This window comes from Labeo rohita, chromosome 11, assembly GCF_022985175.1.
Source record: "Labeo rohita strain BAU-BD-2019 chromosome 11, IGBB_LRoh.1.0, whole genome shotgun sequence".
NCBI lineage: Eukaryota > Metazoa > Chordata > Actinopteri > Cypriniformes > Cyprinidae > Labeo > Labeo rohita.
Genome location: NC_066879.1, coordinates 23559030 through 23577325, shown reverse-complemented (window position 1 = coordinate 23577325; position 18296 = coordinate 23559030). Strand labels below are relative to the sequence as shown.

The 18296-nt window shown below is 34.1% G+C and overlaps 1 protein-coding gene across 3 annotated transcripts in view; it reads right to left on the bottom strand.

The window, feature by feature from the left end:
- The window catches only part of ece1 (endothelin converting enzyme 1), a 33405-nt gene extending 19539 nt beyond the window's left edge, over positions 1-13866 (bottom strand). The window contains exons 1-3 of one of the 3 annotated variants that reach the window (XM_051122786.1): positions 13732-13866; positions 3758-3844; positions 473-611 (exon numbers count right to left, since the gene is read on the bottom strand). In XM_051122786.1, coding sequence (XP_050978743.1) covers positions 473-611; positions 3758-3844; positions 13732-13734 — 229 coding nt within the window. In that variant the 5' untranslated portion in view covers positions 13735-13866. Of the gene's footprint in view, positions 1-472; positions 612-3757; positions 4322-13731 lie in introns of those variants that run through there. The other 2 variants (XR_007828721.1, XM_051122785.1) reach the window with 2 other exon arrangements.
- Between the last annotated feature and the right edge of the window lie 4430 nt (positions 13867-18296).

Below are 18296 nucleotides of genomic sequence, written 5' to 3'. Positions count from 1 at the left end.
TTGGGAGGTGTATGCAGTTAACAGGGAACTCTTGTCAATTCAAAATAGTGTCCATGTTGTTTAGGCACTTGTACCAGTAGGCCTTTTTTTTAAATTTATCCACCTTTTGCTTTAACGTGCAAGTGAGCCTATAGGTGAGACTTCCGGTTCATTATCTGCTATAGAGCAATAACGAGAAGAATAACAATGTGTAGTAAACGGTAAAACTGTTTGAACACTAAACCAGTGTGTTCATAATTAAGATAATACATTAAAAAAATATTGTAAGACACACCAATTTGCAATACCAAGCAGCAAAACAAGCCGTTTTGTACAGCTAAAAATAGCTGGACGCTTGAGACCGGAAGCCAGGCCTATGAAATTTACAAATAGCCGCACCCACACTTACGGGAAGAAAAAGGTGGATACCGTGTGCATAATTTAAACCAGTATATCTCCCAGCACTAATTTAGATACGGTTCTATCAACTCACATTCTTTATAGTGCAGACCCAAAGTCATGATGCAGATGAACAGGGCCACAGACAGAGCGCACACGACGACCACTAGCTTCCTCTCAACGTGGGTTTTCTCCGCCCAGCACCGGAGACCCAGACCACGCTGGAGCCCCACCTGATAATAAAAGTTAACAAAAAATAAGGGTTAAGATTGAAATAACTATCCCTGCAAATGAGCAATGTTACAAGGATGACGCAAATGACACTGAAACTCACTCCAAAGGAGTGATCTTCGGCAAAGAACCTATCCTTGAGGGAGAGATGTTTATTTTGCATGTCTTAAAGTGATATCTCTGACATTTTGTGTCCGGTTTTATTTCAGGTTTTATATAATACAGCAAGGGAAAATGATATATGATCACGTCCAACAACAATATTAAACTTTGGTGGGACCAAATGTCATTGTCTTTCTGTTCCAGTTCAGAATACAGATCACATACCCACCTTAGATGACGAATGAATGGATGATCTCAAATAGTAAAAAAGATTTTTAGTCGTTTAACAAAACTGTGAGCTTCACATCTTCTGGCCTGTATAGTTTCTGTAACCACAATTTTGTTCTGTGGTAATCAGCAGCATATTACAAACGCCATCCACAAAAATGAAATGGTACTGAACCAGGAACATTCATTTAAGAGTAATCGGCATTGGGTTAAGCATTAAATCTTTAGGAGAGAAACTAACCCAAAACCACATAGTGATAAACTTCCTACTTTCTAGGAAAGGCTCTCTTTTAGGAAACTGCCAACTCTGAACTCTGTTCTGTCAAACACATTGCTATTCAAACCTAACCGTTAGATAGAAACATTCAAAATTAGATATCACCTATGCAAATGCCACCCATGCAAAATTACCTGGAACATGCTATCCACATTATACACACAGTTTTGGGGTAAGATTTTTTTTTCTTGTAATTTAAAAAAACAAATGAACCAAAAAAACACCTATGGTGCATTCATTTGTTTAAAAATACAGAGAAAAGTACTATTTAAAAATATTTGTACAATTTGAAATAACCTTTTTTCTATTTTAATATATTTAAAAATGTAATTTATTAATTTAGATTTATTAATTTGGTTGGCACTTTCATCCAAAGCGACTTACGGTATTCCTGTGATGACAAATTATTATTAAACAAATTATTAAATTAGTCTACAATAGTCTATCTATAACTGAATACGTTTTTTTCTTTGAGACCTAAACGAAACACACCTGACTCCAAATGAACTCGGAGCTTTATTCGATTTCGATTCACATACGGCTTGTGGATTTCATAACTGATTAGCTCTTTGCAGAAGAGGTGCAAGAGAAACTAAATAAATGATCTCTGTAATACAAAATAGATTAAGCCCTACTGAGCCCACAGAGTTCAAAAGTCAGTTTTAGTGGCCAGCTGCCCAGCTGTGCAATTACTCAGCTAAGTTTGGATGCATGCCGTGTAACTGTGCTCGTATGTGCTGTGGGGCTTCAGCGTGGCTCCTAATGCCAAACTCAGGTCTCTCAAGGGTCAAAGTAAACAGAGGGAGAAAGTAAAACAAAGACCGTGAGATGGTTTTAATAAAGGCACCCAGAACATTTAATACCACTAGTGATCCAGAGAAAATATTTTAGGAGCGGTTAGAGGATAATAAAGATCTGGTTCTTACTAGCAAAAAAAATAAAATAAAGAATAGACACCAATGTGGAGCGAGAAAAGAAATATTTGGACTTCCACTCGTTTGCCTTCAAAATGGACAGGTTAAATATTACTAATAGTAATGATACAAACAATCCAAAAAAGGATATTGAAGAATATAAAAAGTTTATAAAAAATAAAGAATATAAAACTAGAGAATATAAAGATTTTAATGTCGTCTCCTTTGCTCACCAAGCCTGCATTTATTTGATTCAAAATACAGGAAAAGCAGCAAAATTTTGAAATATTTTTACTATTTAAATAAACTGTATTCTATTTCAATATATTCTAAAATGTAATTTATTCCTGCGATTTCAAAGCTGAATTTTCAGCATCATTACTCCAGTCACATGATCCTTCAGAAATCATTCTAATATTCTGATTCGCTGCTTTAAAAACATTTATGATGTTGAAAACAGCTGAGTAGAATTTTTTCAGGTTTCTTTGATGAATAGAAGATACAGAAGAACAGCATTTATCTGAAATAGAAATCTTTTGTAACATTATAAAAAAATATACTGACTCCAAGCTTTTGAATGGTATAGTGTATAATGTTACAAACGCCTTTTATTTCAGATTAAATGCTGATCTTCGGATCTTTCTATTTACCAAAGAAGTCAGAGAAAAAAATTACTCAGAAGTTTTAAATATTGATAATAATAATAATAATAATAATAATAAAGAAAATGTTTCTTGAACGGCAACTGAGCATATCAGAATGATTTCTGAAGGATCACGTGACACAGAAGACTGGAGTAATGATGCTGAAAATTCAACTTTGAAATCACAGGAATAAATTAAAATTAAAATATATTCAAATAGAAAACAGATATTTCAAATAGCTAAAATATTTCAAAATATTTCATGTCTTTGTTGTACTTTGGATCAAATGCAGGCTACTTTAAAAAAACATTTAAAAACTTTTGACTGGTAGTGTATATATGATTAAATATGCCTCAATCAACCAGACCACATTAGATTACAACAACAAAAAGGTCATTTTAAATTGCAGACCAGGAGGAAATAGTTCCTTACCGTAACAATAGCACTGTCACAAACAATAAACTACACAACTGTATGTACACACTAAACAATTCTTCTTTTCTAATCACACTTTCATTAAGTAAATAAACAAATATTAAGCCTTACTGGGTCAAGTAAAATGTATAATTTCTAAATGTTAATGCACATTGCTTTACTTATGCTCCATAAGTCATTAAGATCTAACAAATTAAATCAAAGCATCTGGTGACTGTAAAGTAAAAGTTTAGCTAGCTTTAATTTTGAATTTATCAGACAATTATGTACTTATTAGAAGTAAAAAGGAGTGTCAGGCGTATTCACACAACACAATTTTTCAGAAAGCTTCAACAGAATGAGGAAAGAGTTGTATACAACAGTGCTAACACACAGCGGATGTTTGAAAGGAAAACCATGAGGAAGTAACTTGAGAGTGTGCTTGTATTCCACTGAAATCACTTAAAATGTGAGGTTTTAGAAGAGTTTGTTAAATAATGATCGCTGAATCAGTAGATTCGCTCATATTAGTACACAAACATTTCTAAAAGTAGTTTAAAAATTCTCACCTGCATGGTAGAGGTGTGGTATATCCCATCGGAGCCGGTGTCCAACAGCTCCTCTTCATCCAGTGTGGCCCGTTTGTATGTTGACATCTGAAATGTTAAATGAAGTATAGATTCCCTCAGCGATTCCATAATAAAACAAAATCTTCAGCAGCTTTTGGGAATCCTGTGAACGTTTATCCTCCTGAGTTCCATCAGGAGATGACTGTGAAGTTAGTTCTCCCCAAGGACTAGAGAAAACTCTCGCCTCAGAGTGCTGGGTGATCTGTGTGAATGGGATTTCCTCTTCCACCCCCCTTTCACCTCATCCCAAGCCAAATTTCCAACCCCCCAACGTTAGCTACACCTAGGAAATAAGCTCCAAAGCATGGTCAGCTCGATCTCCACAACAAACGTGTTGGGAGTTTCAAAGCTCTCTACTCAGCTCTCCTTTAAGTTAGGAATCCTAAACAAGAGATTCCTGGGAAGCTTGAACTCCTTCCAGTCTGCGACAACACTAGCGTCAGTGAAAAGGCAGGAACTTGTGAAAAACAGGAAGGAGAGAGGACTTGATGAACATACGTGAGGGGAGAGTGAGGGTGTGTGAGTATACGCATGTAAGGGAGAGAATGTGTGCATTCCACAATGGGCTTTCATTTAGAACTGGGAGGGAACTGCTAGAGGTGAGTTTCCGCCCTCTTATTCCTACCAATGGGACAATACAGGAAAGAAGGCGGGGCTTGTACAAGGCCACTCCCATTACATGTTACAGTTGCCTAGATTAGAATACAGTCACCTTATAAGTATGTCAGTCAGTACTGCTGTTCAGACTGAACTCTTTAAATATATATGGGCCATTCTACAGAATTGGTCCAAACTGATGTCCCACAAACAAAAATAATACATTTAAGTATTCAAATCTTAGATCTATTGAAACCCACAATAATATTTAAAATATTAGTAAGCTTAATATATATAAAATCATCATTTATTGGGTACTTTCAATTGGAAGGTGGCTGTCCCAAACTCTTATCCCCTAAATTTCAACTTATGAAAATGATATTAAAATCATTTTTGTATTTTTGTCATTGTTGTTTTTAAAAGTATCTTTTTGATTTTTTTCTTCTTTTTTTTTTTTTTTTTTTTTTTTTTTTTAAATGTATCCTGTGTTTTCATGTCACTACCGAAACAGTTTATATTTTACGTCTACTCATTTTATCTACACCTCTACATTTATGATCAGGAAATATTCATGTGTCCTTCTCTCTCATAGCTACATGGTGAGTAGATAGGCCTAGAGGTCGACCGATATTGGATTTTACAGATAACTAGGTTTAACTAGGTTGGATCACACTGGCCGATACTGATTAATGACCGATAGTTTTTAAAATGGATACTGAACAGAAAATAAATAGTGCTATTTAAAAAAAAAAAAAAAAAAAAAAAAAAGTAGCCTACTGAACCAGACTTTGTAAATGAATAAAAATATTAATATTAATTATATACTGATCATTACAGTTAGTTCATTGTTCATTAATGTTAACAAAAGCAACTAAAATTTTTAAAATATATCAGTAAATGCTGACATTAACACACTCTAACAAGGAACAATACAGCTTTTATCAGTCTTAATGCTACAAATGGACTCATATTGTGAAGTGCTACTATTACATCAACAAGCTAAAGATGGCCATCTTTAAATATCTACACAAAGGCCACACTATTGAAATTGCATACATATGGATATTGTGTACTTTCACAATTTAACTGCTTCTATTCTAGAACATTTGTGGTTATCTAATCAAAATATACAAATATTTTAGTCACACAACAGGCTAAAGTGCAGCGCCGCGTCTAGAAGAACTCACATCCGGTATCACACACACTGGATGCGTCGCGTTTAATTCAAGCAGCGGTCTACAAGACTGGACTTTGCTGTATAATGACGACCTTCTCAGCCGTTCCGGCAACGGACCCAACCCGGAAAAACTATCGGCATGGATTTTTGCCAATAACCGATAGTTCCACCAATCAACTATCGGTGCCGATTAATCGGCAAAACCGATACATCGGCCGACCTCTAGCTAGGCCCTGTCATTTTCAGGTAAATGTGTTCAAAATTCTGAAACATCTGTGTGTAACTACAAGGAATGTCACTACCAAATACCTTTTTCTGCAATTGAGCACATGCTTTTGAAAGTTATTCCATAACATTTAGTTTTTATTTGTGTACCTATGTTCTAAACTGTGCTAGCTTACCATGTGCTGATTAGCATCTTTGAGCTAGGTTCAAAAGTATCTAAAATTGTCACTACCGAAACAGTCACTTTGGTGGAGTTTCGGTAGTGACATTATTGATTTTTTGGGTGTTATTCCATACATTTGTTAGTATCGAAACAGCCATAATTGAAACATGTCATCATTGTTTCGGCAGTGACAAAATGGAACACATAATCCTTATATTTGGGGCAAATAAACAAAATTTTAGTACAGTTATGCAATTTTTTTTGTATTTTAGTACATTTCTGTAGTGTTTTAGTATGCAAGTTAAAATTCTGTAATGTGTGTCGGCGCGATAGCCTTGTGGGCAGTGCGCCGACATACAATGGCGTTGCACTATGGGCATCCCATGTTTGAACCCCAACTCGAGGACCTTTCCCGCTCCCCTGTCTCTCACTCACTTTGTTTCCTGTCCATTCTGATCTGTCCTATCATAATAAAGGCTAAAAAAAATAATCTTTAAAAAAACAATTCCGTAATGTGATGTGGTCGCTATCGGAGCATTACTGTAACTACTGAAAATGTGTAGTCACCACCGAAATATGGGATGTTTTGTCAAAAATAAAGTATACTGAATTATCAACTAAGATATAATGATAGTTTCTGGTTCAAAGTATATTAAAACTAATAAGTCCTTAACTTTGAAATCAGTATGATCAACTTTTTGCCTTTTACAGAAAAACCAGATTCAAAATACAACAAATCTCATAAAATACACCTGAAATATTGTTAAAAATGCAATTATTGATTTACCTCTGAAAAATGTTAATGAAATCGCAAAAATGTACTTGCAATGTAGATGTAAGCAAAATCTTAATAGGTCATTATAAATTATTACTGTGTTTCAGCAGTGACAAATTTGGGGATTTATATATATATATATCATTTGAATCATTTTATAAAAAGATATTTGACTGGGCCAAGAAATTGCATAACGTAAGTTACTGTTTCTGTGAAAGTTAATGTAATTTCTTTCGGTCATCTGGCAGCATAAAAGACTGATTGTCTTGAGTCTTGTCAAAGCCAGTCATCTATCATGAGGCCTCTGTGGCATCTGAACTGCAGACAAATATGTTCACTTTCAGCCAAACCCCAATTCAGCCAGGCACGTAAAACACATTTCAGACACACCAAAGTATATGAACCACAACATGACCAGTCCAAACAGATTCACACCCAGGGCTGCACTACAGTTAGCATATTAAATAGAATTTTTTGGCCAGGCGTACTTCTCACGACCTCAGAGGGGTAAAGCCCTGTCATTTGATGACCCTGATAGGGCGGGAGAGTTACACATAAGGTACTGACAGAAAGAGATGGACTTCTTCCAACTCGGGAAGCACAAGTCTCTTTGGCATTTGCAGAAAACATATTAAAGGCCTATTTTGTGGTGTGGTGTGGTTTGGAAATTATGAGATGGATAGAAGCCAATTTGCACTAAAATTATTCTTTCATATAACTTCTTTTTTATACTTAAATTATAAAAGAATTTACAGTGAAAGGCTTAAAGAGTTTTAAAAATCTTTTTCAACCAGCAGACTTCAACATCATAGCTTGTTTTAAGATACTTAATCATACTTTATTTATTAAGCATTTTATTAAGTAAGAAAATTATGTTATATGAAAGAACTATATCTTTAAAAAAAAAAAAAAACATGTGCACACACAGCATCTATACATCTAACAAGGTACTACTTATCAAATTTCTTTCTTAACAGTACTTTCGGTAAAAAAAAGAAAATGCATATTTACCATAAATTTGGAATGTCTAAATGAAAATATCATGATTATCTTCTTGCAAAAAAGAAGATGAAAAAAAAAAAAAGACAGAAATAAAAGAAATGTGTAAAATTAAGAAAAAAAAAACCCACTTATTAACAAGTTTGCAAATTTAGCCTAATATTAAACACAGGACTAGTTAGTTTTAGACCAAAAGTTGGTTTGTACTATTTATAAATATATATATGTACCATAAATTTGGGATGTCTAAATGAAAATATCACTGCTAACTTGCCAAAAAAAAAAAAAAAAAAAAAAAAAAAAAAAAAAAACACAAATAAAAGAAATGTATACAATTAATAAAGAAAAAAAGGCATATTAACAAGTTTGCAAATTTAGCCTAAAATTAAGCAATGGACTAGTTAGTTTTAGACCAAATGTGGGTTTGTATTATTGATAAATGTATATAGTTACCATTAATTGGGGATGTCTGAATGAATATATCAATTTTAAATTCTTGTAAAAAATAAAAAAATTAAAAATAAAAAAAACATAAATATAAGAAATGTCTAAAATTAAGAAAAAAACAAAAAACAAAATATTAACAAGTTTGCAAAATTACCCTAAAATTAAGCAACAGAGTAGTTAGTTTTAGACCAAATTTTAATTTGTATTATTGATAAATGTATACATTTACCATAAATTTGGGATGTCTAAATGAAAATATCACTGTTAACTTCTTGAGAGAAAAAAAAAACAGAAATAAAAGAAATGTATAAAATGAATAATGAAAAACTGCATGTTAACAAATGTGCAAATTTTGCCTAAAATTAAGCACAGGGCTAGGCTAGTTAGTTTTAGACCAAATGTTGGTTTGTATTTATGATAAATTATATATTTACTATTAATTAGGGATGTCTGAATAAAAAAGATCTATGTTAACTTGTTAACTGCAAAAAAAAAAGACTATAGGGACTATATATATACATATACATATATATATATATATATATATATATATATATATATATATATATATATATATATATATATATATATATATATATATATATATATATATGTATAAGAATATAAGAAATGTATGAAGTTCAGAAAGAAAAACGACATATTAACAAGTTTGCAAAATTAAAATTAAGTTTTAGACCAAATGTTGCTTTGTATTATTGATAAATGTATATATTTACCATAAATCTGGGATACATACATGAAAACATCACTGTTAACTTTTTGAATTAATAGATAAATGGATGAATGAATGAATAAATAAATAAATAAATAAATAAATAAATAAATAAATGTATGAAATTAAGAAAGAAAAACAACATATTAACAAGTTTGCAAAGTTTCCTTAAAACACACAACCTTATGCACAGTTGTAGACCAAATGTTGGTTTGTACTATTGACAAATGTATATATTTACCATAAATTAAAGAAAAAGAATAGTTTGATCATTTTTCTTGCAATAACTTTGGAAAAAATGAGTGGTTGAGCTGGATTAAAGCATTCAATGCTAGAATTTTATAGAAATTGGAAAATGGACTAAGATTATACAGTATATTTTTCTTCCAGTTGGTTGTGCTGTAAAAAGGATCCATGTGATGTGAATTTGTGTGTTTTATGGGATGTTCCATTGTTTTAATAGGGGAAACATCATGTGGTAACAGGTAAGGAATGGGACACAAATTTACGAAGAGTGGTTTATGTATTTATATACATTCTTCATATTCATAATAAATGTACTTATGGTCTTCATAATTCTATCCAAAGACAGACTCATAGACACTTTCCTGGCAGGTCTGCCCCAGCAGATGTGCAGTCATGTATCTGCCAACAGCATGTCAGCAACCAGCAATGACAATGGACTCTTCCCTTTACGTTGCTTTCCAATGACACGACTCATTGAAAGTTTGGCTGGAGGCTCAGAGACCTGCCTGTATCCGGTCTAGGGCTTTGGCTTGAGGGCTGTCTCGACCATCTGTCGGCCCCAGAACGAAGCAAGGCGCAGGTGTACAGAATCACCAGAGCGCTGATTCTATCAACAGTGAGGATGGATTCATAGCCTCTTTCCCATAGCCTGCCCTGCATCAGCAGCTACTAAAGGCTGATCTGGGATCAATTCCTGCGTTTTCCATGCTCATAAAGAAAAAGGAAGTTGGTCCCAGCAGTGTGAAAGACACAATACAAAATATGCCAAGATTCCTAGACCAAGTCTCAAATGCTGCCTTTCAGCAAGGCAGTAAACCACAGCTATGAGTCAGAAATTCGCCACTGATCCTCTGAACCGTCCAATTGTTTAAGGCACGAAAGCATTTCCCTGGTATGACTAAAGCATTTGTTTGTCACTCTGCTAATATGTGGAAGCGTATGCACACTATTTGCAAGTATGTGTGTGTGAGAGAGAAAGTGCATTTCTTTCCACACCTGAGTCAGAGAATTTGTGACTTGGATATGACCTAATTCCTGTTCACATACCACTTTATAACACATGTTTTCTAAGTCATTACATTTGAGAATTAAAGTTTAGGTTTTAATTTTAATGCAAGGCAAATGAAGCACCTAAATAAAGAAGCATGTTTGATACTTGGTAACTCTGACACGCGATATTCCAGTTTGTGACGCATTACTTGGAGTCATTCCCTGGTGGTAAGAGTGAGATTATCATACACCCTGCTTTCGGTAGGTTGAGAGCAAGCGTTTCACTTACATGCTCCAATTACACTCAGATCAGACCCTAAACATGTCTTTACAAGCCTGCTCTGTGCCTGCTCAAAATTCAGCGTAAAGACATAAAGTTGTGTCTAAATTATCCCTGCTTTGACCCACTTTGACACCAGCGTTACAGTATATAGTTGTGATTGCTGTGTAAACGCATACCACGATGCACACATTTGGTGCTCATAGCTTCATAAAATTAAGGCTGAACCACTGATGTCACATGAACTATTTTAATGATGTCCTTATTACTTTTCAGGGCCTTGAACGAGGTAGTTCCATTGCCGTCTAATCAGGGTCAGAAAACTCTCAGATTTCATCAAAAATATCTTATATATCCGAAGATGAACGAAAGTCTTACGGGTTTGGAATGACATAAGGGTGAGTAATTAATTACAGAATTTTTATTTTTGGGTTAACTATCCCATTAAAGGATTAGGTCACTCAAAAATGAAAAATCCGTCATCTGTTACTCAGACTGACACGGAGGCCATTTTAACCACTGAACGAAAAATAAAAGTTTTTTTTTTCTTGAATTTTTTCCCCCCAGAATTGCATGATACAAACTCACAATTCTGACTTTTTTTTTTTTTTTTTTTTTAGAATTGCGTGATATAAACTCACAATTCTGACTTTTTTCTAAGAATTATGAGTTTATATCTCACAATTGTGACTTTTTTTCTCGCAATTCTGACGTTATAACATGCAACTGCAAGTTATTAAGTCAGAATTGCATAATACAAACTCACAATTGCGAATTATAAAGTCAGAACTGATTAATATAAAGTCGCAATTCTGAATTTTCTTCTCCGAATTGCGTGATATAAACTCACAATTTTAACTTTTTCCTTTGAATTAAAAGTTTATACAAGTTTTTTCTCAGAATTGTGAGTACATATCAGTTTTCTTTTCCCATAAAATTGGACTTTCTAACTTACAATTGGGAGTTTATATCTCACAATTCTAGGGAAAAAAAATTCAGAATTGCAAGAAAAATGTCTGAGTTGCAAGATACAAACTTGCATTTGCAAGAAAAAGTCAGAATTGCAAATTTTTCGCGCAATTCTGACTTTATTTCTCACAATTGTGAGTTTATATCATGCAATTTTGAGAAAAAAAAAGTCAGAATTGTGACTTTATAATGTGCAATTACAAGTTTATATCTCACAATTCTGGAAAAAAAGTCAGAATTGCAAGAAAAAAAATTCTGAATTGCGAGATGCAAACTTGAATTTGCAAGAAAAAATTCAGAATTGCAATTTTTTATCTCAACTTTATTTCTCACAATTGTGAGTTTATATCACACAATTCTGGAAAAAAAAGTCAGAATTGCGGGATATAAAGTCACAATTTTGACTTTTTTTTTCAGAATTATAACTTGAAATTACGAGTTTAAATCCCGCAATTCTGAGTTTATATCTCACAATTCTGAGGAAAAAAGTCAGAATTACGAGTTTATATCACACAAAAAGTCAGAATTGTGAGATAAAAAGTCACAATAATATTTTATTTGTATTTTTTATTCAGTGGCGGAAATGGGACACGTAATGGGACACGTAAAGATATCACGTAAAGATATATTGAGAACTGTCTCTTTAAGAGTCTGTCTCCAGTTCCCCCTATGCTCCTGTCCTCTGTATAACTGTCAATAAAAAAAATTGTTATAATATAGAAAATGGTTGTAAAAAGAAAAGTCATATGTGACCGTGGGCCACAAAACCAGTCATATGTAGTACGGGTATATTTGTAGCAATAGTCAACAATACATTGTATGCATCAAAATTATTGATTATTATTTTTCTTTTATGCCAAAAATCATTAGGATATTAGGTAAAGATCATGTAAATTTCATACTGTAAATATATTAAAACTTAATTTTTGATTAGTAATATGCATTGCTAAGAACTTAATTTGGAAAAAAAGCAATTTTCTCAATATTTCGATTTTTTTTTGCACCCTCAGATTCCAGATTTTGTATGCCAAACATTGTCATATCCTAACAAACCAGACATCAATAGAAAGCTTATTTATTCAGCTTTAAAATGATGTAGATGTGCAGTTCTGCCAGTTACAAAAGCAGCTAAACTATGCATTTGCATCATTAAATACATAAATAAATCACTCCCACATCTGATGACGAAAAGTCACGGTTAAGTCCACAGTTACCTCTTTTAACTAAACAAACCAGTACATCACCTATAAGCAATTTAACTGTCATCCAAACAGAAACACTTCAGATCCCCGAGTTTCAACATTTCATAACACATCCTAATCAAGAATTAAGAAGATGGAAATCCGCACATGAGAGGACTAGCAACAACATGCTGATCCCTGCTCTGGAACATATGACAACATGAAGTCTCATGATAACGACAAAGGTCACAACTTCTGGCGTCAGAGATTCCCCGGTGCAGTCTTCCTCTCTAGGATTACATTAGAGATAAAAACTTAAACCACTGGACAACTTAATCTCTTGAGGAAATTGTGCAAGACATGGCTAATCACGTTGTCAATACACAATCTTGTACTAGGTGTCTGGTTTAGGCCAAAAAGCTTTCTGGTAACCATGCTTGCTGTCACTTAAACAACACCAAATATATATTTAATATAAACACATAAAGTTAGACAAAATTAGTTCATTTTTATAGATAATAATATTAAAAATAATTTAAAAAAAAGCATATATGCATGTCTGTCCTTGATGCAAACATTAGCTACAGCTAATATGCATTCTTGGCAATACCTACATTAAATTTTACATGAACATTAAACCTGATCTATTTATCTGAAGCACGCAAAACTGAAGGAGTCACAAGCCAGACCATGTTTACAGCCTTGTTGTTGGTCAGCATGTACAGCTGTGACTTTGTTGCCTTAGGGAAAGACATGATGAATTCTAGGTAATAAGTAACCTCTGTTCAAACTAAAGCAGCACACGGAACTGACTTAATTAGTTCAGCTGCATTTTGACAGTACTGTGTTTTTAAGTATTAGAACAAATATAAGTGATTACCATAACAAACAGGGAATGCTTATTTAGGAGTAGTTAATAAACAGTTTTAGGTTTCGCCAGATGAATTCACATGCATTTAAGCACGTTGTCTAAAACTGTTAACACAGAGACAGAAATACAAGACATGACTGTGTACTGACATATAACATTACATTTACACAGCTTTATTTACAAATTACACACCATACCCTGAGTAATGCAGTAACATGCCAGCATTATTTTGACAAACAAGGAAAAGTTTAGTTTTCTTACCATTATATGTATTAGACTCTCTCTCTCTTGTTTCCAGACAGTTGTCCACTTTCCGCTGAAATCTCTATTTTGCAAGCCAGTATTCCCCTGTTGACTCGACACGGCGTGCACGCGAGTGTACACACAGTAACTGCGAGACACCCGTCGGGATTATAATAGTAACTTCACTCAACCAATCATATTCCAGAACAGGTTCCCACGTTCAACTTCTGACCAATTGTATTTCAGCTGTGGGCGGGTCTTTGGTGACAGCGCAGTGCAGGATCAGTGAGAGCCTACAGAAAGAATCATTTAAATTTCTATGAACTTCTTGTTAGATGGTGACACAACTGCATGACCAAAAATGAGAAAATAGACTTATACACAAATCCACAGCATTAACAGCAATTCAGTCACACTATCTTATAAACAGTGTTGGGGAAAGTTACTTTTAAAAGTAATGCATTGCAATTTTGCGTTACTCCCTGGGAAAGTAACTAATTACGTTACTTAGTTACTTTTTATGGGAAGTAATGCGTTACGTTACTTTGCGTTACTTTTAAAATCTGGCCAGGGCTTCTTTGTTTTTAATATAAAAGAATTCTAATGTAAAAGCCCTTTTACACCAAAAGTGAAATGAATTCAACTCAGGCTGAAAGAAAAGTAGATTTATGCAGGAGATCACTCTTCAGCTATAAAAATGCACAAATGTTAGTTTATGTAAAGTCATTTTTGCTTATTAGTATGGCTGAATTGCATCAACGAAGGTCAGCAGCAAAGACACTAGTTAATGGGATTAAATACATAAAGGATATTTGTTTTAACATATTTAATTATTGCAGGGTTGCGTCATATTCTGAGTTTACATTTCACTGTTTTTATTCATTTTGAGGAATACTGAATCTGTTTTTTGTGAGTGAGATGAATTAATGCATATTCACATTTAGTCTAGAATACAGTAATATCATGTAAGTAAGATCTATCTTTTTCATGTCATGTATGTCAAGTAAATGCCCTTATGACTTTAATTAATCTATAATACAATCTATAACAAAACAATTGTTTACGGATGATTCATTTTATGACGAATGAATCTGATTCTCAAAGGGTGAGAAAGGGATGTAAAAATTGTGCCCCTCTTGTTCAGTTCATCAGCATGAATTGTTCACATTCATTGCATTTATGAATGCTATATTTCATTTTAGTAGCAACATCACTCCTTCAGACTTAAAGGTTCACTGATGTGCTTTGAACATGCAGCGATATTAGGCTACGTTCACACTTGGCGTCTTTTTTCAAACTGCCAGCGTCTGTTTTACATTATAATTCTATAAATTCTAAAAATGTCATGAGCGCTTTTTTAAACGCCCTTTTTCCCTTTTTCCAGTCTCAAGAAGTCTGGTTTTGCGCTTTTTCCAGTCTCAGCTCGCAGATGCTTCCCGATCCCGTCTAAATACTGCCCTATCAAGTAAAGGGCAAAAATGCTAAAAAATAAATAAATAAATAATAATGATAATAAAACACCAGCGCAAGAGCGAGCTTCCCCTTTTCTCAAGATTCATACGATTGCAGCTGTTGTTATAGCAACAAAAGACGCCCTCGCTGCAACGCTGCCAGCTTCTTTTTTTTACTAAAAAAGCGCCGTTGTCAACTTTTTCTTGTCAAAAAAGACGCCAAGTGTGAACAGAAGTTGAAAAAAAAGCAACTCTGAGCGGAAAAGCGCCCGACGTCATCGCGGTTTTTTCCATTATCCAATCGAATGAATGGAGAGGCGGGCCTTCTGTTGTGGTGACGAAAGTTTTACCGACGCTTAAAAAGTCCGGAGACTGCAGTGATGGAGGAGAAACTTTTGGTGTCTATCGCGGGTTACCCGGAGCTGTATGTTTTAAGTTTTTTTGCTGGTATGACAGTTTACTTAACAGCTAAAAACCAAAGATTTTAGAGCGCTTGCGCTATAATCCTTTGATTAGATTGACAGGACGGCTTATTTGATGGTTGCCTAGCAACATATAAAACCCCAACGCACTGCTCTTTTTTTAAAAGTCACCAGAAAAAGGCAGTGCGGTGCGCCTCGCGTTTTTAGAACTAAAAAACGCGTTCGGTGTGATCGGGGCATTTTGTGTTGACGTAATTTCAATTGAAACAGGAAGACAGGGCGGGACATATCAAGCAGCCCCGCCCCCTTTTTTAAATAGCCAATAGCGTTTTGTTTACATCACAACTTGGGCCAGAGCGGTTGAGCTCGGTAAAGCCGTATTTGACAGATACAATCTCATCCATATTGCTATAAAATAGCATTCAGTGTAGAATTCAAATGGGTCCGATATGTTTTGCGGTCTACGCCGATTCGCGCATCCACTCATTGCTATTGTATCTCTGGACTGGAGCAGTCTGTGTGCACTGTGGCGATTCGTGTGAAACAGCGCAAAACCAGACTTCTTGTCTGGGGGCACTTCAGATTCTACAGAGCATTTGATTGGACAGAAAATTTGGGTGATGTCATCAAAATCAACAAAATCATTGATTCATATTGGTCGGAAGTTAGATAATGTTTTGAATGCTTCTTCTAAATGCAAATTTTGTGTGGGAGCGCATGGGCTTATAGTTAACCTGAAGGCTAACATATTTATACTAAATAACAAAAAACTTTAATTTTGATTTCATGGGGACTTTAAGACTGGTTCAGTCAAGGTCCAACCAATGAAATGCTTCTCCACACCCCGTGCTCGAATACTATTGGGTAGGAAAGCTGCAGGGAACAAAAAATATCAATCCCAGCATAAGCATTGGAATCAAACAGAAGATTCGATCACTTAAATGATTCATTCACTAACCAACTACCAACAGAACTGCTTTTAAGTAGAGATTATAGGGAAAATGCAGCTTTTATATCATTACATTAGTTCATACTTAGGGATTACAGTCTTAGCTATTATTGGTAACTAATTTGACGCAAAACCTTTTAGAAAAGGTCATTCTTCACGTGAAAACATGATGTCAGTCTTTAAGTATTTATGGCTAAAATGCTATGTGAAAGGTATTTATGTGGATTATTGCGAGGCCATAGGCTTTTCACCGCTGGAAATCACCGGGAGGCAATTGCCCACAGCAGGTCAATGGCCGATTACCAGTCGTTAGACTTTCAGTGAGTGAGATTGTTCTCTGATGGGCAATCAAGCGCATTGTTGCGTTCATAGTGACATCTTGTGGTTAGTCCATCAGAATGTAGATGAAGTATCTGGCAGAAAGTCCGAGTAGAAAGTTTAAGGCAGAGCCTCGATGTAATGTTAGGTGAATGCAAACCTCAAACAGATCATTAGCACAAAATCGAAATCAGTGAGTGGTATTTTTTTTTATTTGATAAGGTCTCAAGCGACCTTGTTGTTAAGCTTATACAGACTTGTGATTTTTTGCCTTAGGGAAACACTTATAATGAATTCTAAGATTTAACGAGACACATGAGGATATGTTGCAATATGTTGTTGTTAAATGTATTTTTTTTCTTTTTAATAAGTTAATTGTTTTCTAAATTGCTCAGATAATATTTAATTGCCAGAAACTACTGCTACATGTTTTACTGTGTTGTGCATTTTGTACATTGTAACTAGCCATCTTTATGTAGCCTATAGAAACACGTGGAAGTCTGAAAAAGTATAGTATATATAAACCATCATTACAACTTTAAAGTTTAAGGCTGCACTGTTTTGCAGTTTATTATACTTAATATTTTGATTTTAAGTTTAGCTTAATTTTGTGATTTTAGAGGCCTCTTCTGCTGACCAAGCCTGCATTTATTTCATCCAAAGTGAAATATGTTTTTAATTTAAAATAACTGTTTTCTATTTGAATATATTTAAAATGTCATTTTTTCCTGTGATTTCAAAGCTGAATTTTTAGCATTATTATTCTAATCACATGATCCTTCAGAAATCATTCTAATATTCTGATTTGCTGCTCAAAACACATTTATTAGGGTGAAAACAGCTTCGGTTCAGGTTTCTTTGATGAATAAAAAGTTAAGAAGAACAGCATTTATAGAAAATAGAAATCTTTTGTAACATTATAAACGTCTTTATCATCACTGATAAAAAAGAAGAAGATTATACTAACTCCAAGCTTTTGAATTACTTATCAAAGAATCCTGACAAAAAAATGTACTCAGCTGTTTAATAATAAAAAAATGTTTATTTAACAGCAAATCAGCATATTAGAATGATTTCTGAAGGATCATGTGACACAAAGCAGTTATTTTAAATAGTAAAAATATTTTCACAATATTACTGCGTTTGCTGTATTTTGGATCAAATAAATGCAGGATTAGAATAAGACAATTCTTTGAAAAAACATTAAAAATCTCACTGTTCAAAAACTTTTGACTAGTAGTGCACTGACATAAGTGTTAATACTGCTTTGGAAATGTTGCTTGAAGCAAGTAAAGACATGCAGGAATTAAACAAAAAATAGCGAAGAGTTACAAAGAAACAATGTCCTCTGCGGCGCTCTTCTTTAACTCACACGTCTTCTATCAACAGGAGGAGCTCGAGCTTCAGATTGCGCTATTATTAATAGCGGACTCTGCTAACGGG